This window comes from Chroicocephalus ridibundus, chromosome 7, assembly GCF_963924245.1.
Source record: "Chroicocephalus ridibundus chromosome 7, bChrRid1.1, whole genome shotgun sequence".
Lineage (NCBI taxonomy): Eukaryota > Metazoa > Chordata > Aves > Charadriiformes > Laridae > Chroicocephalus > Chroicocephalus ridibundus.
In genome coordinates, this window is record NC_086290.1 from 22617141 (window position 1) to 22639655 (window position 22515).

The 22515-nt window shown below is 45.8% G+C and overlaps 2 protein-coding genes across 3 annotated transcripts; both read left to right on the forward strand.

The window, feature by feature from the left end:
* The first annotated feature begins 16 nt into the window (after positions 1-16).
* On the forward strand, positions 17-1315 carry YBEY (ybeY metalloendoribonuclease). The gene is made up of 3 exons (XM_063342548.1): positions 17-411; positions 851-919; positions 1179-1315. Exons 1-3 carry the CDS (start codon positions 73-75, stop codon positions 1263-1265), a joined length of 495 nt encoding a protein of 164 aa, XP_063198618.1. The 5' UTR covers positions 17-72; the 3' UTR covers positions 1266-1315.
* A 9-nt stretch (positions 1316-1324) lies between these two features.
* On the forward strand, positions 1325-16825 carry POFUT2 (protein O-fucosyltransferase 2). 2 transcript variants are annotated; one of them, XM_063342547.1, is made up of 9 exons: positions 1325-1524; positions 3374-3624; positions 4656-4800; positions 5141-5251; positions 10166-10232; positions 13202-13327; positions 13889-14069; positions 14887-15010; positions 15344-16825. In XM_063342547.1, the coding sequence occupies exons 1-9, from the start codon at positions 1325-1327 to the stop codon at positions 15495-15497; spliced, it is 1359 nt and encodes a 452-aa protein (XP_063198617.1). In that variant the 3' UTR covers positions 15498-16825. The 2 variants fall into 2 exon arrangements, with proteins under 2 accessions (XP_063198617.1, XP_063198616.1); XM_063342546.1 differs by lacking the exon at positions 5141-5251.
* The last annotated feature ends 5690 nt before the right edge of the window (positions 16826-22515 follow it).

Consider the following 22515-nt stretch of genomic DNA (forward strand, 5'->3'; position numbering starts at 1 on the left):
CTGGAAGGCGAGGCGGGGCCGCGCAGGCGAGGCGGGGAGTCGGGGCGGGGTCCCGGCGCCATCATTATTATCATGAGCGTGGCGCTACGGAACGCCCAGCGGGCCGTGCCGGTGCGTCGGGCCCCGCTCCGCCGCGCCGTGTGCGTCCTACGGGCCGCCCTGGGCGCCTCTCGGTTCGACGTGGGACTGGTCTGCGCTGGCAATGGGCTGATGCGGCGTCTGAACGGCGCTTACCGGCAGCGCTCGGAGCCCACCGACGTCCTCTCCTTCCCCTTCCACCAGGTGGCGGCGGGGGAGCTGCCGCGGCCGCGCTGCCGCGACGAGTACAACTTGGGGGACATCTTCCTGGGGGTGGAGTACATCCATCAGCAGTGCCGCGCCACCGGGGAGGACTTCGACAGCGTCCTGGCGGTGAGTCCCGCCGCGGGCTGCCCGGCCCTCTGCGGTCAGCTGTCCCCCTGGGCCTAGGGTGCAGGGAAGGACAGCCGTAGGGTATCCCGCAAGGACAGGGTAATGGCTGCCACTTTCCTAGCCCTGCCGGGCTGAACAAGGAGGCGATGATCTCACAACTTACCCTGAAAGGTTAAATCTGCATTTTAAAACTTATTTAACTGGTGAGTTCGGACACTACCTGAACTTTGTCGTTTCGCATACAGAGTAACTGGCTTTTCCCCACGGGTTCTAGCATAATGGCAAATGATCTGGTAGGGTGTTAGCCCTGGTCACCCCTGTCCCCAGGTTCGTGTCAGGCGGACTGTGGCACTGGTGCCAGGGCTGTCTGCGAAGGCGAGCTGCTGATGTTTGGGTTAAGTTTGTAATATATGTCCTTTGCTCTTGCCTCTTCATACAGGTGACAGCAGCCCACGGGTTGTGCCATTTGCTTGGCTACCAGCACAACACAAAACACGAATGGCAACAGGTACGGCAGTGACCTGAAGCTGGGGAAGGTGTGCAGTGTCCAGCCTGTGTCAGGTTGTACCTGGGTGGAAAGCATCTCCCTGTCTCGCACCCCTGTGGCAGGGAGCCCGCGGGTACGGCCAGCCGGGTGGATGGCTCAGCAGGGCTATGGCTGGTGTTGATGCCGGTATCGGCAGGTGCTGAGACCCCGCTAGACCAGCCATGGAGCACAGTGCTAGCGGCACTGACTGTGACTTCTCTCCTGTGCCCTCCTCCCGCAGATGTACCAGAAGGAGGTGGAGATCCTGGAGTACCTGAACCGGCTCACAGGTGCCAGCCTCCGGCCCCTGACAGCGGGTCTCTTCTGAGGGAGCTGCGCCGGGGACCCTGTGGCCACCACTTCACGACCGTGCACCGAGGGGCTGGGATGCTGCCAGGGCCGCCCTGGACGTGGTGCAGTGTGGGGATGGTGCCGAAAGGCTCCGGCTGCCGCCTGATACCGCTGCTGCTGGGCCTGGCTGTGCTCACCCTCCCACCGTTTGCTGCTGCCCAGCCACCACCTGCTGCCCTCCGTGCTGGCCACACCACCTCCTCGCTGCCTGCCGTTGCTGCCGCGCCACACACCAGGTGAGGGGTGGTGTCTCCTAGCCACCATTGGCCCAGCAGGGCCATGCCTGGGCAGCAGCCCCACTCCCCCCCCTACCCCAGCATGGGCCCACTTGCCCCAGGCCAGTCCTGCCTGCCATCGTCAGACCCTGCTGCCCCTGGGACCCTCCCCTCATCGCAGCCTCCTGTGTGGTGTCCTGAGGGGAAACGGTGGGTCCCCCGCACCAGCAACCTGCCGCGTCTCTGAGCCATTGGCTGGTGGGCGCGTAAAGGTCCTTCTTCACCTGCTGGTGTTTGGGTCATTTCTTGAAGATGCCGACACTGCAGCTGCCTGTGGGCTTTTCTGCTGTGCCTGTGGCATGGGGGACCCCCACTCATCTGCCCTGCGGCAGGTGATGTGCACCCATTTTCCCCGTCCCTCTTGAACGTGTCCTCCCACCTTCATATTTGGCTCACAGGACTTAGCCTGAGTGATGTGCTGGTGGTTTCGTTATTCTCACCACACACCACATTACCCTCAGGAAGTGCACGACATCCGAAGGTTTCACTCCTTGGCCCCCCACATCCTGCCCCACCAGGAAAGGCTTGTGGTATGTCCATACTTAAAGAGTTGGGGTCAATGGCTCGATGTCTAAGTGGTGATCAGTGTCGAGTGGTGTTCCTCGGGTCAGTACTGGGACCAGTGCTGTTTAATATCTTCCTTGGCAACATGAACAGTGGGACTGAGTACACCCTCATCAAGTTTGTTGATGATACCAAGCTGTGTGGTGTGGCCAACACACTGGAGGGAAGGGATGCCATCCAAAGGGACCTTGATAGGCTTGAGAACTGGGCCCATGCAAACCTCATGAAGTACAACCAGGCCAAGTGCAAGGTCCTACACCTGGGCTGCAGCAATCCCAGGCACAAATAGGCGGAGAATGGATTGACAGCAACCCTGAGGAGAAGGACTTGGGGGTGTTGGTTGATGAAAAGCTCAACATGAGCCAGCAATGCGCACTTGCAGCCCAGAAAGCCAACCACATCCTGGGCTGCATCAAAAGAAGCCTGGCCAGCAGGTCGAGGGAGGTGATTCTGCCCCTCTGCTCCGCTCTCATGAGACCCCACCTGGAGTACTGCATCCAGCTCTGGAGCCCCCAATATAAGAAGGATATGGACCTGTTGGAGAGGGTCCAGAGGAGGGCCCTGAAGATGATCAGAGGGCTGGAGCACCTCTCCTATGAAGACAGGCTGAGAGAATTGAGATTGTTCAGCCTGGAGAAGAGAAGGCTGCAAGGAGACCTTGTAGTGGCCTTCCAGTACTTAAAGGGGGCTCACAGGAAAAACGGGGAAGGACTCTTTATAAGGATTCTTATGTATAGTGATAGGATGAGGGGTAATGGTTTTAAACTAGAAGAGGTTAGATTTAGGTTAGATATTGTGAAGAAATCCTTTACTGTGAAGGTGGCGAGGCACTGGAACAGGTTGCCCAGGGAAGCTGTGGCTGCCCCATCCCTGGAGGTGTTCAAGGCCAGGCTGAATGGGGCTTTGAGCAACCTGTACTAGTGGGAGGTGTCCCTGCCCATGGCGGGGGGTTTGTAACTAGATGATCTTTAAGGGCCCTTCCAACTCTATCCATTCTACAATTCTATAGGCCACCTTGATGATGTCCCAGGAGGAGACCCCGGTGGCTCCCCCAGCCCCTGCAGCATGCATTGCTCTGCCTTCCCCTACTTCATCCCCTTCCATCTTTTGAGTACCGCAGACTCGTGAAAGACGAACAGTTTCCATCCCAATAGAGTTGTGCCACATGATTGTGGGGTAAAAAAAAGAAAAAAAGTGTAAAAGTTTTAAACTGCCCAAAGTAATTATATTGCTTTGTTCTCCCCAGATACCTTTTGTATGATGTAAATCCTCCTGAAGGGTTCAACCTTCGCAGAGATGTCTACATTCGCATTGCTTCCCTTCTAAAGACATTGCTGAAAAGTGAAAACTGGGTGTTAGTTCTGCCTCCCTGGGGACGTCTTTATCACTGGCAAAGCCCTGACATCCTTCAGGTCCGGATCCCTTGGTCCGAGTTCTTCGATATTCCAAGCCTCAACAGGAACATCCCTGTCATTGAATATGAGCAGTTCCTTGCAGGTAGAGTATGGAATCATACAATATACAATTGACTAAGCATTTGAAGTGGTTTCTTCACAGGTGTATCTATATATGTGCTTTTATCCTTATACGTGAAATAAAAAAAGGTGGCAGGAGGAGGGATGGGAAAGAATTGTGCTGAGTAACAAACCACTAGGATGAGATAACCCAGTTATTTGCCACCTTGTTTGATGTAGCACTGTTGGTCCCTCGACTTCCTGGGGACCCCAGAGAAAGACAGTTAATAGTTCTGGTTAAAACCAAAAGATACTTTCTCATAATTTTGCCCAACCCTGTAAGGAGAAAGAGGCAGCCTGCAGCTCTCAATTGAAATACAGACAAGCCACCTTTTTTCTGGAGGTTGGACGGGAAAAGCTGTACAGCGGGTTCTTTGGTGAACTTTCTTTTTCAGCATCGATGCTGCACATACTCAAAACACTTACCCCCTGCGTTTTGTGTACACAATGGTATATAAGAGAAAGGCTTTTCCTAAGAATGTGGAAACTGTGAAGTTGTTTCCTTTAGGATTTAATGCCATGTTGAGCTAACCACCAAATACCAAAATCTGCAGCACTGTCACAGACTTTCAGCAAAGGCAATAAAGGCCACCAAGTGTCACAGCTCTGCAAAGAGCTCTGAAGGGATTGTTGTCCCCTACCTTTCAGGAAAAAGCATTTGGAAACCCTAAAATTTAGGGGAAGAAGGGCTTGTACTTAACATTTTCTTGGAGGCACTCTTCCCATAGCAGCATTGAAAACCTCTGCTTCACAGTGTGTTTTACCCAGCTTTTAAATTTACATTTCTATGGTGGTTCAGTTGTGTTCGGCACATTAAATCACACATAGCTGGGCGGGAGTAGCAGGTTGTCACGTTTCCTAACCCTTTTAGCTTTTCCGAGTCACGCAGAACTTCCTTTCCTTTTTTATGAGGAAAACAGGGAAAAGAGAGAACATTAGCATTTCTAGCAGATTTTCAACCTTCATCATGTGGTTTTTCATGCTTACAAATGCTTTGCTTTGCCCTCTGCTCAGAGTCAGGTGGGCCCTTTATTGAACAGATTTATGTCCTACAAGGCTATGCAGAAGGATGGAAAGAAGGAACATGGGAAGAAAAAATAGATGAAAGGCCATGCATTGATCAGCTTATGTATTCCAAAGACAAACATGACTACTACAGGTAATGTCTAGCAGTCCTTTCAGTCTTCTTTTTAGCTGCATTCAATGAGACATTTCCCTACTCTAACAGAACAGACTTGTGCAGTTATTATAGTGTAGTCTGTGAATCTCTGGGTGCTTGGGGTTCACTTTGTTTTTAAAACGCCATCGAAATGTTATATTGGTACTAGAAGATCTAGTTTTAGAAGGTTGTTGTTCCACACACATACAGTATAAAGGAGTTGGCTGATTTATTTACATTATATATCATCTTTCTAGGATGTACTGTTTATTTGTTTCATTATATGTGACGTTAATTTAAAATACAAGCCTGTGAACCAATATTTTGTGTTCCCTTTCAGGGGATGGTTCTGGGGTTATGAGGAAACACGGGGCCTAAATGTCTCTTGTTTGTCTGTCCAAGGATCTGCCTCTATTCTGGCTCCTATCCTTTTAAAGAACACTTCAGCACAGTGAGTTGTCTTGTATTACTATATATCGTTGTATTGCATGCCCACAAACCCATTGCCAGGTGGGAAGAGCAAGGGGAACCTGCAGGCTATGTTCCACTACTGTGGTGCTTCATCACTGAGTTACTGTAATCCATTAAAATCATTACAAAGGGAATTTAGACTGTAAGAAACACCTAACTGTAAGTTAGGTTAAATGCTGCAGTGCTAAAACCTAAGACAAAATAGCCTTCAGCTCCTTCATAGTCTCTCTTGGGTAGCTAAATGTCCTTGTGTTTACCGTTTCCTTCCTTTACCTTTTGATGCTGGCTCAAGAGGGAACGAACAGAGTGGAATCGGTGTCGGATCACAAGGTGCGGTGCCTGGTCTCCCGTGACATCCATCCTCAATAGTGTGAGCTGGGTTTAGAGAAAGCAAGCAGCTTGTTTTGTCTTTCTGCTCTGAGATGCCACAAGGGTGATCAGAGGAAAAGAAAGCTCTTATATGAGAGATAGAGCACACTTATGTTATCCCAGTAGCAAAGTATTTCTGGTCAGCTGTGATCCTGTAACAACTGAAGACAGGGCAGCAAAACAAAATCTACTGGGGTACAGGGGAGAACAGGAAGAGGAAATAATTACTGGCTATGAATAGGGGAATAAATCCATAGAAGAAACACAAACCATGTAAGCTGAAGTGTGTTTTTTCCAGGAGAGTAAAAACATCCAAAAACTTTACATCAAGATGATTTAATTGGAAATGAGATGAAGGTTCCCCCAAGCAGAGCAGTGGGGATCTGTAGTACCTCCCGCTGGGAGCGGAGGCAGCAAAGTCCTGTTTTTTTTAATAGGAACTTTGTTCTATTTTTAGGAGTTGAACCATAATCTTTGCCAGTGTCAGCAGAAAACTGGATAAAATAAGTCGTAGAGGTCTCTGTGTTTAGTGCTGTCAAAGGTCTCACAATGAGGAAGGTCAAGGAAAAAATTAGGAGTGGTGCCCAAGTATTCCTAACATGCAGAGAAGGTACCTTGTCCACAAAACCACGTTTCTCAGTCAGGCACAAGTAGGAAGAAGTATCAACATAACAACAATGTAAGGGCAGCTCCAGTGGTTCATGTTACAGTCTGTCTAGTTTGGTGTGTGAAATCCAAGAGTGGCTGAAATCATGTGTCTGGGGAAATGTACAAGAACTAGGCAAGTGTGTGTAAAGTCCCCCTTTGGTCCTGTCACACCCTTCAGATTTGTGGTTGTAGAGACCTTCTGAACCAAAAGTGATCTTCCTGTCTTTTATATCCTTCGATGAGTCCATGGATCTGTGCAAGCTTCCCTTTGAACCCCCATCCACACTGTTGGCATCCACAAAATCTTGGGACGAGACCTGAAGGTTTTGCACCTTAACCGTGCATCCTTTGAAAATCCACCTCCTCTTGTAACTCCTACCTGCAAGTTTCATCTAATGTCTCCTAGTTCATGTAGTGGAAGAGACAACGAACAAACAGCTCTTCCATATTCACGTCCACATCGTGCACGATTTTACATTTCTCTCACATATTCCACCCTGAGTTGTCTGCTCTGTAGTGTGAAGAGTATGTGAAGGGATGAAAGGTGAGGGAGGGTTGGCAAAGAGAAGGAACAAACCTGCTTTTTATGCAGAAAGGATGAACGATGAGGCTTCTAAAATAATATTTTTAATTTCTCCAAGTCAGCTTTATTTCGGTCAACAGAAAGGGTCAGGACAAAGCATTAATACTACACAGTGTACTGGTGTTGGCTGACTGCTGCACTGGAAATGCACTGAGCTGCTTGCAGGCTAGTGAAACAAATTAAAATAAAAAGAAAGATTAAGGGTTTGTAAACACGACTACCCCCATAATTCATGGATGATTTTCCTCAAGGTATATATTCTTTTAATGAGCCTCCTTTAAATGCAGTGATTATAATTTTTGGTAAGCGTTTTCCTTTTGAGAAAGCAGGAAAATATAAGTGATAACATCAAAAAAATCCTTATTGCAGTTGCAGTGTGCAGTGTTTCTGACTATAAGTTAATGTTTTACATATTAATTTTCTCATCTCTCTGATGGGCAGAAAATTGCTTTAATATAAATGCAGTTAAATTTGTCAATTTATATCTACACAGCTTAGGTTTAGAAATTTATTACAAGCAGTATCAAATTGTTTGATAGCAGTTTAGCAGCTTTTGTGGAGGAAAAACGTCAAGTCGGAGACTGAGGTAAAATTTTTCTTGCGTTATAATTAATGTACTTTTTATGCTTATTGTCTAATCAATTATTTTAAAGGAGACTTGAGGAATGTAACAATGGTGTTTTGATGATTCTTGGAAAAAAATTAGGCTGGGCTTCTGAATGCGCAGAGGGATTTACTCTTTTTTTTTTTTTACCACCCAAATAAAAAGATTTAAAAGACACTTTTTACAAATAGAAGTAAAAATGACAACAATTTTGGTTCAAAAATTCTCCCACTGTTCCAGCAGGTGAGAGAATAAGAAGGAAAATAATTTATCTATTTTATCAACTCAGCTTTCCTTTTGAAAACCATACTTCTGTGCCAGTAATACTGTTGGCAACTCACTCAGCAAAGTAATAAAGCATGGTCTTACGCTGGAGGAGTATATTATCAGCTTTCTCTGTTCTTTGTGTGAAAGCCATTCCATGCCTTTGGTCATCCTCGCTGACATTTTCTGAAGCTTTACAATTCAGCTGGATCCTGCACACTGAGCATGGGTAAACCCATTTCATAGTGGTAAAATGACACGCTCTGTTTAGTGCTCTCTTTTGTTTCTGGTTAATTCCTAACATACAGGTTCCTTTTTTGTCCTCTGATGAGTGTTGCCTTGGTGTTTTCATCCAACTGTCCTCATTCCTGAGCATCAAGCCCGTTAGTTATCAGGTGAAGTCAGTATTTTATTTTTTTTTTACTATATGCACTCCTGCATTAGATTTCATCTGCCACTTTATTGGCTGACCAGACTTCTCTAATTCTTTACAACTGGCCTTTGACTTTGCTGCTCTGAGCAATTTAAAATGATTGGTAATCTGTGACCCTGACGTTCACGCTCTTTTATAGGTTGTTTAGGAATATAGTGAAAAGCAGATACCTTCCACTTGTGACCTCCCTCTACAATGAGAGCTGGACATTTATCCCTGTCTTTAAACTTTTTTTTGATCCATGCAAGAACCTTCCTTTCTGTGCCATTGCTGTTAAGTTTTCTTAAAAGCCTTTAACAGAGGCTGTCAGGAAATTCTGACAATGTCAATGAGATTTTTCCCTATTTGCATGTATGCTTATGTCTTCAGACTACTCCGATTGTTCAGAGCTCCTTGTTGATACTTCTCCAATTTACTTTAGGTATCCATTAATTCCGTATTTTATAATAGTTGCTATTAAGTTATCAGTACTGACGTTAGGTTTAACACTGTATTACATCCCAGACTTCCCAAGTGTGTTTTTAGAAAATGGACATCACATTTGCTGTGTTGCAGTTTTAAGTGAGAAGTTGCATACCAGAACTAGTGGCGCAGCTGCTTCATCCTTGAGTTCCTTGGCAACTGTTGGGTGAATACCAGCCATTTGTTGGTTCCCTTTGTCTAGCTGTTCCATCACTGGACACTTCCTATGAACACTTTGGTTTGAGACATGTCCTGTGATGAGTTCCCCTGTAAAAAGTACTTCTGGCATGTGAATCTTCTCAGCTCCTCCACCTAGCGCACAGGTACAAAAAAGTGTATTAGCTGATGCAGTCATGACATTACTGTTTCTTAAGTGTTTGTTAACCCTTTAATTTCCTTTTACTTTGTACTGGAAGGAAGATTTGTCATTAGATTGAAGGCCTTTATTCCTTGTTGCTCAGATTCTTTTTTGACCTTCTTTATTGTCTTTTTCTGTTTAACTTTATGGAGTTTATGAGCCTTTCTGTTTTCTTCACTTGGACGCTACTTCAGCATTTTTACATAGTCTGCTTTTTGAAACTGAATGCAACTGCAGTAACTTCCCTTTGGCCATTGTTGATGCAGGAGGATGTTGAAGATGAGTACATTTATGGCCACTGTCCCAGAGTAGCGCTTCCACTGTGAGATTTTTGGTCCGTGTCTTGCTGCTGCTCAAGACAGTGTCAGGAGCTACTCCCTGTCCTGTTCATTCATGGAACTGTCCTTGACAGTGTCTCAAGCTGCAGTTGCTGAGTCGCATCCTGCTATGACATGTGCCCAGCCCTCATAGGGATAGTCGAAGTCTCCAGTGGCCTTACTGATCTCCCATATTTCCCCTAGCTTCGAACTCGGATAGTGCAGTCGTGTTTCCAGCATACAGTCCTGACTTGTGTGTATTTATGAAAAGCACAGACTGTTTTCATGTTACTGAAAAAATTGCATTTTAAAATTTGTGCTTAGTTGCTAGCACACATTTGTGTAGTGTCTGTGTGTTCTTTGATCTGTTGTTTTACTGTAGGACATTTTATTCCACACATGGAAAACACCTCCTCTGGTTTTGCTTTTGTGATCGTGGCTCCTGCTTCTTCCAAGAGGCTCTCACATGCTTCGGGGCTGAGCATCATCTCATAGGTCGCTTCTGCCCTTTGGATCGCTCTTCCTGTTAGGAACCTTATTTCTCCATCAGCAACTACTGTGAGAACTATGTAAGGGATTGTTAATGCTTGTTTGTGTTTAACTGTCAGAATTAAGAGTACCATTTATTAAGGAACAAAGCAGGAACACACAGTGGCATGGTCCCCTTCTTTCCCCAGCTGGCCATGGGTCACAGTTTGCTTTGCACAGAACAGATTGGTAGCCTATCCCTCATGCCCCGTGCTCTCTTTACAAACAGATCACGGTCTGTGCTTTATCCTAGCAACTGTATAAAGAAACGTCATAATGTAAATTCTATTCCTAAGGGAACTACACTCAGTTTTGCAATTTTTAATAGGTCAGTGATGTTAGACAGAGCTGAAAACCTACTTCATGACCACTACGGAGGGAAAGATTATTGGAATGTGAGTATTTTCCAGTTAGCTTCTCTAGACTTTCTGCTTGGTTCTGATAAAAATTCAATAACCGATATGTGCTTCAGTTTTGCCTCGTGTTTTTTTTCTTGAAAGTAACTTGTGTCTTATGTTTCACCAGTGCTTGCTAAAAATGGTCTTCAGGCTGCTGTGGATTAATGTAATGCAGGAATTTGTCCTGGGGTCTTTTCCCCAAAGACTCAGTGCTGCAGAGCGTGGCATTTAGCAGGACCTCCCCTGTGCAACACATCTGCAATCAGAAGGGAACTGCCTTTGTGCAGTTTCTTGTCTAGTCAGCCTCAAGATTAGACTTTTCAAAAGAATTCCCGAAAGTGCTCAGTATTGTCCTTTCTGTCTCCCCATTGGCTTTGATGGCAAAATTCCCATTGGTCTCAAGGTAACACTTTGGGAGACCCCGTGCCAAGGGTCTATGGTAAAATAATTCCTAGAGGAACAGTTTTAAGACAAAGTTAAGGACTCAGCCACAGGAAAACAGAACACGATATGGAGTGCTTGATGTAATTAAAATTGCTAAGAGAAAGCGACTATCATGATATTATGAAACAAGTTACATAGACCTCAGTCTTTTGAGATATAAGCATCTGGCTATTCACTTAGTATATGGCATATTTTTTAGAAACAGACCAAATGGTATTTTGCTAACCGCGAACTTTTCATTGAGAGTGACTTTTCACACAGAGAAATGCAACCCGTGTATCATTTCGGAGTCTGACTTGTAGTCCTGTAAAAGCAGACATGAAATCTATACGGATTCAGGACACGCGTATCTTAACAGTGGCACTTTAAACGTTATCTTAATAATTTAAACTTGTCTCAAAGTTACTTCAAACTAAACCTTCTGGAAACTATTAGTCTTTCTTTTATTTCAATTTTAACTACCTGCATGATTTTTGGTTGTTGTTTTTTTCTTAATAACTCTCTGGATAACATCTGGAGTTCTTTATAAATCTTGCTAGCAGATGCCCTCTTGTCTCAAAGAAGTTTTTAAATTGTAACAAGCCAGCTTCCCTTTGCAACCAACCTACATCTTTGGTGTACAAAAATATTTGAATTTAATATTGACCCCTATTGCTCTCACTGTTGTCACCATTTTTGTCTAGGCTTCTCTACCACTGCAAGCTGAAAGGTGTTCTTTTGGGATTCTTAATGGTTGAATGACCGTGGTGCGGGAAAGACCTCCCAAAATGGTTTAGAAGCAACTGTTGAATCCTTTGAAAAGCATCAGTATAGCATGTAGACAACATGGGTGTTTTACCATGTATATGGAAGCAGAAAGTTCTCTAAGGACAACTCTAGAAAAGCCAGCAGTTTTGCATTTAGTTTCACCACTTTTGGGGGACGATCAAAAAGAACTAGAGGATCTGTACCATTAATTTGATTCATATGCACAAAAGGGACCATAACCAACACTGATTTTGTTTGTTTGTTTTCGTCCCAAACTTAAATCACATAAAAATTTAGATTTAGGTGTCTCAGCCCTACCCTGCCTAGAGGTTTGCACTCCAGAACTTGATCTGGTGGTCTGGGGCTGTGTTCAGCTGAAGGTGGAAAGTCCCCAGAGATGGAGATCCACCGCTTCTCTGGGGCTTGTCCCATGGCTGTGCCACTCTTGTGGGCAAGAGGTTTTGCCTGATAGCCAAGCAGGAGTTGCCTTGCTGAAGCTTGGGCCCATGGCTTCCTGTCTTTTTCCATGCACCTCTGAGAAGTGTCTCTCTCTTCTCTGTGGTTTCTTTGTAGACAAAAAGGGAGATGCAGCAAAACTGGGAGGTAGCTGGAAAGGGTGACAATATTGCATGTGCAGATTTAACATACATTAAGTAAGAAGATAACCAGATACAGAGAGTATTCACTTTAGAAAGTATATCAGTGGAGGTTCACACATTCACTTGTTTTCTCTTTTACATATGCTGTTGCAAAATAACTGTTCATCCAGAACAGCTGCTGTCAGAGGAGTGCTTTGAGCCCAGGAAGAACTTGGCACATCATACTGCGTGGGTGCCAAACATGTCATGGTAGTCGTGCAGTCTGTCTGGATGAAGGTTAGAGGTGTTTGACACAAGCAAAGCATAGCATTGAAAGATGTTTATTGGCCTCCTCAGCACACTGCAATGCCATGGGTTGCTTACATGCTTGCTGCCTCTTGGGCATACCATGTTCATCATATCTTGTGTAAGGTACCCAATGACGTGATTCAACAGGATTGCATTGTGTTGACATAATACAAAGAGGAGGGAAAATGTCTGTCTCTCAACTGCAGTGTGAGCATTCTGCAGCAGACAGTGTGTACCTCTTCCCTTGATAAAAATGTTTTGCTGGAGGATTTGGGATAGGATTAGAAAGCCAGTGGTGATCTCTTTAAAGATGCTAGAAGAGCAGGCTTTGTACTGCCATTAAATATTTAGAGGGGTATGGATTTCCAGATACCAGCATGATGGATCTTACAGAAGATTAAATTATTCTGTGTCTTATTGAATGATATGGAGAAGGAACCAGTTCAGCCACAGTGAGTTTGGCACACGGAGAAAGATGAAAAAAGGCTGGCAGATTCTAGGAGTGTTTGTGGCTAGATGCATGATTTTTTTTAAGCAGGATTTATTCTTACAGGTGTTTTGCAAGCTAAGCTTTTTGCCCAGCTTTTGTTTCCAAAGGTGAGGTATATTGCTAGAGTGTTTAATTCGGTGTATTATGTGTTCCGTTGTGTAAAAAACTACAGTCTACTCCATACACCCATGTATTGCAGGGTCAGACGAGTATGCTGGTTATAAATATGGTTATGATCAGGATTAAACAGTTAAGGCTCAGGTGAAAGGTTAGAAATTGTTGCTTGTATTGCTGCATGCATGTGTCATCCTGAAAGCTGTGTGTATGTGAAACTGTCTCCATTTAGTCATTTTTAGCTTTCCCTTTTTCTGACTTGGCATCTGCTCTCATTCCAACAGACCCGTCGGAGCATGGTGTTTGCTAAACACCTCCGTGTAGTAGGAGATGAGTTTAGAAACAAGTATCTTCAATCCACAGATGAGGCAGACAGGACTCATTACAAGGAGGACTGGACACAGATGAAGGTAAAATCTTAACAGTCTGTTTCCCATAACAAATGTAATAATATTTTTTTTTATTTGTGAACTCCTGGATGTACACTGCAGGGAATATTGGAAGATACATGTGAATCTAGCTCTCCCTGCTCACATCAAGGTGGACGTGCGTGTTCCTACTGTACCTTCTTCTCCCTGTGTCACATGAGTTAACAGAGTCTGTTGAGATGTCGCTGACTGGTTCTGGGTGCCAGATTTTTATTACCCTCGTTTCGCTAAAGGAAACTTGTCTGTCTTCTTGTATTCAGCATCATCTGTGGGTATGAAGTTCAGCTGCAAACTACCAGTTGTGGATTTGGTCAAGGAGAGCAATTTTTGCTTACAAAGATTTTGCACTCGTATGATGCAGGCCACCCAAGGTCAAAACACTGCAATAAGTGTCCCAAAATACTTCCAATGCATACCTTAAAATTACTTTCTGCAGCTAGAGTAATTCAGTGCCTTATCCAGAGGTTGTGCATTCAGGCCTTTCCAATGTGAATGAATAGTGGTGCCCTCAAGTTTTAAAGTTTATTGATCTTTCTCTCTTAGGTTAAGATGGGCACAGCTCTAGGTGGTCCGTACCTTGGGGTTCATCTCAGAAGGAGAGACTTCATTTGGGGTCACAGAGAAGACGTGCCTTCCCTACAAGGAGCAGTAAAGAAAATCCGCAGCCTCTTGGAGATGCATAAACTTGAAAAAGTTTTTGTAGCCACTGATGCTGTCGAGGAGGGTAGGCAGATTATAGTCAGTTTAGTATTGATAACGTTTGACAATGAGTGCAGTTAATTACCACTTTGTTTTTATAAATGACTGGAAGTTCACATGCCTCCGTCATTGAATGGTGAATTGAACAGGATTGGGCAGCTGTTTGCTTCCAGCTTGAATAGTCGTTATCAAACCATTCATTTGGTATTTCCCATAGGAGGTTTGATGGTCTTTACAATAGCAAATTGGTAACTGAATTTGCCAGTTCCTCCTCCTTTTTCTTCCATCGCACCTTCTTTCTTAGCATTTCAGAGAGTCTCAGACATGCTGGTGGGAAGGGTCTCTGAAGTCTCCCACCCAGCCTTCCCTTTGGCTGCCCCTAACAGCAGACTGGGGTGGACCTGTCTGTGAGTGGCCAAGGCTTAGAAACCCCCAAGGGTGGTGTTCCCCCGCTTCCCCCAGGCCTTATCCCAGGACTGCACTTCCCTCCCACTAATATCTAGAGATCTGTTTCAACGCGTGATGTTAGAATAACACTGTGGGGCATGGCATCTGCAATAACTAATCTAAGTTTGCTGTCAAGAAAGGCCTCTTGGTACACCTACGCTGTAGGATTAGACAGCGAGGCTAGTGTTAGCGTCCGTTCTACTTCTTGCAGGCTTCCCTGCCCCCTGAGAATTGCTCCCCTCGGCACTGGCTCCCTCCCTGCCTACAGTACTCTTAACATTTGGCAAACGTGTTGTAACTGTTCATGCAGGGTTTCCTTAAACACTTACATTTTATGACAGCAGCGAGTTGCCCTTTATAATGTAAGCATAAATTTGCATCTTTCCCTTTTTCAGAGATCGAATTGCTCAAGAAACTACTGCCTGAGATGTTGAGGTTTGAACCTTCTTGGGAGGAGCTGGAACTCTACAAAGATGGGGGCTTGGCTGTGATTGACCAGTGGATCTGTGCACATGCAAGGTAGAGAATTTGACTTTTCTTTGAGGAGCCAAATCTTACTGTCACAAAACTGAATATTGTTTTTGACCCAGATATAGTTGTTTACAAACCGTATATGCCATGTTATTATATAATTGATACATATAGTACATGTATAATAGTATATTGTGTATATGTATACATGTATAATATATATATTGCATATATAATAGTATATTATATTGTGTGTATATATATATGGTAATTTCATTATCATATCATTTAAATGAACATTAAAGTTCATTGGACTGAAATTAATTACTTGCATTTTAAAAACTGACCCCCTTCACAAATCTGTTCTGATTTTTTTCACAGGTATTTTATAGGCACCTCAGTTTCAACATTTTCCTTCCGGATCCATGAGGAAAGGGAGATCTTGGGATTTGATCCAAAAACAACTTACAACAGATTTTGTGGTGAAAAAGAGAAAAACTGTGATCAGCCAACTCACTGGAAAATTGTATACTAAAATACAGAGAAATCTGGACTTCAATACCAATGAGCTCAAAAGAATAAGGAAAACCCACGGGGAAATACCTCCCTTTGACCAAACTACAACTCAGTCCTCTACCCTCTTCTCAGTGTTTACTTGACGTTTGGATTTTGAAGTACAAGCAATATTCATCTTCTTAGTCAGGCATCGATGGGAGCGAGAAAAATGAATTCAGCCTGGGATCCAGTTCTCAGCATAGCTAGGATTCAAGGACAGTACCAGGCACTGCAACACCAGCTGTTTCTAAGAGCAGTCTCAGTGGGTCTGTGCTGAGAGAGGCACAAAGATGGGGCTTGTAGGGTGGTAAGAGAAAGGTTATGTTTCTTCTTATATTTTACCTACACAAAGGAAACTTTTTTTTTCCCATTGTCCTCCCAAAGGCCTGTTCAGTTGGACCCTTTTGGGATCACCCAGTCACTCAATTCAGCGTTGCTGATGCTTTGCTAAGGAGTACGCTAAAAGGCCTTTCAAGTTTCCATGTCAGTTAAATGGATTGTCGCAGTAATTCAGCAAATTAATTTCCTGCGTTTCTGCTTTCAGTTTATGCAAGGGAGCAAACTGTGGAAAATCACAGACAGCAAAGGTCATTGGGCCGCGGGATGATGTGTATAAGCCTAGCAGTCGGGAACCTTGCAGGTGAGGTCGTGTTCTGATGGAGACGGCTGGCTGGTGGTACGGGGGAAGAGCCCTGTGCTACACCACCAGCCAGAGGGAAAGTGCAGCTCCTCTTTGAGAAGGGTTTTGTATGAATACCAATTCTAGCTCTTGCAGTTTCCTGCTGTGTAGCATTGGGTGCTGGGAAGCATTCTGTGCTTCAGGTGGGTCTTTTGCCCTGCAAGCCTACATGTCTGTTAAGCAGCAGAAGCCTTTTTCAAAAGTGGACTAGGAGACAGATTTAAAAAGGTGAAGCAGACATTTTTCCTTAAAGTCATTTTTACCAGGTTACCTTGCTGTTAGCAGACCCTTCACTTGATCTTTCCTCTTGGCTTGAGTAGGAGTATATATAACTCTCCTGCACTCTGCAGTGGCCATTTCACAGATGCTCCCAGACAATGAGGTTGTTACCTCCTGTGCAACTGCAGTGGAAGCTGTGAAGACTTCTCGGACGGTAGTAAGGCTGTCCTGTTCTTACCAGCTGTTTACTATATCTCCGTGCAGCAACTGAGCCTCTCTGGCGATAAAGTGGGGAGCCCAGCGTTTCAAAGCATTGCCTTTTCCCACCAAGTCAAATGTTCTCCTAAAGCGATGGTGGTATTTTACATGTAATGTATACCTCATTAAGAAAAATACAAAGCTTTGTAGCATTTTATGTGACGTGTGCGTGCTTCTTCTTTCTGACCATGCATTTTGCTCTCTCCTGGCTCCCTAGCATTGGACTTCAGTGTAGGAAAAACTTGAATGAAACCTGCATGCCCTGGTAAGATGTTTTTTATTGTCTCTCCCATGAGGACCTTGCATTAGCAAGTGTAGCCAGCATTACCTGTCTTGGCACAGGGAGAAGGCATCTGGTAAATCTTGGTACCTCCCACTGCAAGAGGGACGTAGACAAACAGGAGAGAGTCCAGAGGAAGGCTGATAGAACCATTGGCAGCTGGAGTACATGGCATATGAGGACAGGAGGAGAGAGCTGGGCTTTTTCAGCCTGGAGAAGGTGAGAGATCTAACTGTTGTCTTTCACCGCCTCAAACCAGGACACCTACATAAAAGGGGTCACAGGGAAGGCAGGAAGCTACAGGCACAACCTGCCACAGGGGAGCTTCTCCCTGGGACAAGGCCTGGAGAGGAGCAGTGCGTCTTTTGGCTGTGCTGTTTCAGCCTCACTGAAAGAGTCAAAGGCAGCAGAGAACAAGCCCACACGCAAGTAGGCAGAGAAGTAACTTCCACCTTTCTGGCTCAAATAGAAAACGTGGATTAGAGAAATGAGAGCAGGGTGACAGCTGCCATGGTCAAGGGTTTCCAACAACATCCCCTCCCTCTTGAATTCTTGTCACCACAATAAAAAGCTGGAAAGGAAACGGCAGTGGATGAAAGAGTGGGATTTCCTTCTTGTTTCTTAAGTCCATAAGATCTTGAGACATGATTCTCCCTTCTGTTTACAGTGATATATATTTACAACCATACGTATGTATGAAAATACATGCACAATGATGCACGTGTACATGACCACAGTGCTTTTCATCTAGCAATCTCTGCCAAAACATGTATTGGCCTGTAATTCTGTATTTGCTGGTATGCTACCACTGCTGCTTTCTGGGTTGTAGAACAAGGAATTGAACAGTGTAGACCTCATTATCCTATGGCACAGGAAAGCTTAGAAGACTTGTATCCTTGGCAGTAATGTTATTACATTCTATTTCTAGAGTAGATGGACTTGCAGGATCAGTTCTGTCTGTCTCAGCTTACAGTGGAAGAAGAGACATTCATCAATGTGGAAATAAGAAGAGCAAAAGTTCTCTGAGATGCAAGAATACCCACAGAGAGTATTTTGATGGGTTTTCTTTCCACCACCTAGGACAAGTGTCACATGTTTTGTGCCTGCTCTAAATCCTTTCTGCAGAGGAAGTTTTAAAGAGGGAGCAAAACCCAAAGCACAGCTGTGATGGTGCCCTTTGCACAGCCATCATAGGAGCCTGCTGTCTTGGTTTTTTTTATTCGGTATGTCCTTTCTTGGCCATTGAGCTCCCTGGCTGCCAGCATAGCCTTTCTGTCACAACGTAAAGAGAGTAGACCAGTCTGTGATCAGCTCCAGAGCCAGATCTCCAGAAATAGTGTGGCGAGCAGGACCAGGGAAGTGATCGTCCCCCTGTACTTGGCACTGGTGAGGCCACACCTCGAGTACTGTGCCCAGTTTTGGGCCCCTCCCTACGAGAAAGACATTGAGGTGCTGGAGTAGGTCCAAAAAAGGGCAACGAAGCTGGTGGGGGGTCTGGAGCACAAGTCTTATAAGGAGCAGCTGAGGGAACTGGGATTATTTAGCCTGGAGAAAAGGAGGCTGAGGGGAGACCTTCTCGCTCTCTACAACTACCTGACAGGAGGGTGTAGAGAGGTGGGGGTCGGTCTCTTCTCCCAAGTAACAAGCAATAGGATAAAATAGGATAAGAGGAAACAGTCTCAAGTTATGCCAGCGGCGGTTTAGACTGGGTATTCGGAAAAATTCTTCACTGAATGGGTTGTCAAGCATTGGACCAGGCTGCCCAGGGAAGTGATTGAGTCACCATCCCTGAAGTTATTTAAATGATGTGTATATGTGGTGCTTAGGGACATGGTTTAGTGGTGGACTTGGCAGCGCTTAGGTTAATGGTTGGACTTGATGATCTTAAAGGTCTTTTCCAACGTAGGTCTTGCTGGGCAACACATGAGGGGACAGCAGGGGAAGCTCCAGGTCATCTGCGAGGGTGAGTGAGGTCAACAGGGTGTCAGCAGGGACTGGCGGGGAGGAGGAAAGACCCTGGGCCCCCGAGATATCTCTCTGCTCTGCCCACGCCACCCCTCATCTGTGCAGGGAGCAAAGCCCTCCCCAGCCGGGGCGGGAAATGCAGCTCCCTGACCAGCGTCTTTCCTCCTCCCCAGGAGTAACTTGTACCCATTACCCTTCATCTTTTCCATGTGACTCCTTGTAAAAAGGGAGTCTCCATCTTCTTTGTGGGACCCTTTGAATACTGGAACATGATGTTAAGGTCTCTCCTAAGCCTTCTATTTTCATGTCTGAACATACCCAATTCTCTCAGCCTTTCCTTACATGGCAGGCTTCCCAGGCCTTTGGTCATCTCTGTGGCCCTTCTCTGGACCTTCTCCAGCCTGTCCACATCTTTTTTGTATAGTGGGGAACGAAATTGAATGAGAGTGCTGTTCTCTTTTCTCCAGTGTCCAGTGATAGGACACAAGGGAATGGCTTAAAGGTGCATTGGGGGAAGTTCAGACTGGATATTAGGGAAAAATTCTTCACTGAGAGGATGGTCGAGCACTGGAACACACTCCCCAGGGAAGTGGTCATGGCCTGTTGGTGTTCAAGAAATGTTTGAACGATACTCTTAGATATCTGGTTTAACTTTCAGGTTGCCCTCTGTGGAGTCAGGAGTTGGACTTGATGAGCTTTGTGTGTCCCTTCCAACTCAGGATATCCTACAATTCTATGAACTTCAAACATTATTATATAAATTTGTGGCCTTGTAAGTGGGTGGTGAAGAAACAAGCAAAATCACTACAGCCTGATTTTGAGAATGGCTGCCATGTGAGAGAATACACCCAGCTCCTTCAGATGATCAGCAGCTGTATGAAAGATCATGCAGCCTGTTGGCTGACAGGGAGGAGTTTGCCCATGGATGTACCCTCTTCACCTTTGACCTGTCTCCAGAGCAAGAATGTGCTGATTACTATTTGAGTTGTATGATGCCACAGTCATATGATGCCATTGCTATATGTTAAACGTACTACAGCAGGAGTCACCTGAACCAATAGAGGCTGAACCTCGTAAGGAACAAGGCAAAAGCAGCAGTGATCCAACCTGAGCCGGTTTCAGCACCCAACAATGCAACACAATACACTCTTCTGAATGGCCATTGCAACAGATGAAGCTCAAGTCATGGGCTAAGGTATGGCCTTCTATGGCTAAGGAAATGATAACTGTGTATATGACAAAGGATGGGGAAGTGGGCAGTGGTGGTTGATGAAAATGCATTGAATACTGTAGGATATGAGCATGATGCAAATAGTATGGAATAAGAGGTGGAGATTGTACTGGGTTTGGCTGGGATGGAGTTAAAAAGCTACTGACTCATCTGTCCCATAACCTTCCCATATGTGCCTCACGAAGGGATTTGCCACAAGGCAGCAACTTCCAAGTCAAGGAAGCCAAGTAAACTTAGCTTCACCTTCAGAGGGAATGGCTTCTCCGCCTCCTGCCTCCAGCCACCACCATTGTGCTTTCGTTGCACAAGGAGACACCTCCAGAGAAGACTGCTGCCCTCCTCTAAGTACTTACTGCTGAGTCTGGTGCAATAGGTCCCTGAGCCAAGGTGGTCCCAGCAGGTGACAATGTCACCCAGTGTCGCCAGGCTACAGGGCACATGTCTTAGCCAGGAGCTGCTCTTGGGTCTGGCGCCTCTTGACATGGTGCAGCTGGCTGAGCAGGAAGGGTGGAGGGGACAGAAGCAGATGCTAGCAGGAGGAATCACTCTCTGCTCACTGGCCTCATCCGCTGCAGGGATGTGGCCCTCTTGTTACACAGCAGCTCAGATGCTGGAGACAGCTAGCTCACTTGTGCTCACGAAAATAGGCAAAGGTGCTCAAAATTCATGTCCTTCATCCACAAAGCTATGGCCTTTCTTGGTGAAACAGAAACAAGCCGTGCCTTGGAGCAAACTGCTAGGAGCAGAGTGGATGGGTTGTGCTGTGCCTCTGCCAGCCCCATTGTTTCCCCCTCCAAGCAGTTCCCACTAATCCAACATAATCCAATTTGTGGTTGTGCTGGGGATGATAGTACGCGGTTGGCAACAGTACCCATCAAGCCATCATCTCAGAAACCATTTTCATGCTGATTGCGTTTTCTTTTCATGTGCCTGGTCTTTGCTTTCCCTGTTGTTCATAAGGAAGATCACGGAGCTTACAAGGGGTCTTTCCAAAAATGATGCATCAGCAATGCAGGGATCTCCCATTTTGTTCCTTTTCCCAGCCAGGAGCTGAGCTGACAAGCCAGGTGAGAACAAATAGCCTGAAGGCCACCATCCATATCAGTTCCACAACAAACTGATTGTAGAGATGAACTGACATGGACCTGTCTCCTTTTAAGAATGAATTTCCTCCATGCAGGGTCAGATGAACAGTGCCCAGATGGCAGTTGGCTCTGGTGTCAAAGCTTGTGCTGGTTAGTGCATGGAGAGGTATGCAGGGAGAACCATAGGATGGTTTAGGTTGGAAGGGACCTTAAAGATCACCCAGTTCCAACTACCTGCCATGGGCAGGGACACCTCCCTTTAGTACAGAGTGCTCAAAGCCCCATCCCACCTGGCATTGAACACTTCCAGGGATGGGGCAGCCACAGCTTCTCTGGGCAACCTGTTCCAGTGCCTCACCACCCTCACAGTGAAAAACTTCTTCCTGATATCTAATCTAAATCTACGCTTTTCCAGTTTGAAGCCATTACTTCTCATCCTATCACTACATGCCCTTGTACAAAGTCCTTCTCCAGCTTTCTTGTAGCCCTACTTTAAGCACTGGAAAGCTGTTATAAGGTCTCCCCAGAGCCTTCTCTTCTCCAGGCTGAACAACCTCAGTTCTCTCAGTCTGTCTTCATAGGAGAGGTGCTCCAGCCCTCTGATCATCTTCAGGGCCCTCCTCTGGACCCTCTCCAACAGGTCCATATCCTTCTTATATTGGGGGCTCCAGAGCTGGATGCAGTACTCCAGGTGGGGTCTCATGAGAGCGGAGCAGAGGGGCAGAATCACCTCCCTCCACCTGCTGGCCAGGCTTCTTTTGATGCAGCCCAGGATGTGGTTGGCTTTCTGGGCTGCAAGTGCACATTGCTGGCTCATGTTGAGCTTTTCATCAACCAACACCCCCAAGCCCTTCTCCTCAGGGTTGCTGTCAATCCATTCTCCACCTAGCCTGTATTTGTGCCTGGGATTGCCGCAGCCCAGGTGTAGGACCTTGCACTTGGCCTGGTTGTACTTCATGAGGTTTGCATGGGCCCACCTCTCAAGCCTGCCTTGAGAGGAACATCTCAGTGGCTCATGAGCTCTGCATCTGCTTCTGGAGGCCAAGCTGCATGCAGAGGAGTTAGGATGTCCCTGTCCTGCCTCAGCCATCACTGCAGCCACAGATCTAGGAGGACATTTATGTGTCTGGTCAACTGAGTGGATGCCAGGATCTTCCACTCCTCTACTGGGGCACGTTAGCTAAGGAAATGTCCTAGGGCTCTGCTGGCAGTTTCTGGATGCTGCTGCAGAGATGTCCCTTGAGCAGAATGCAAAAGCAGCATTTAGAACTGTGCTCTCCT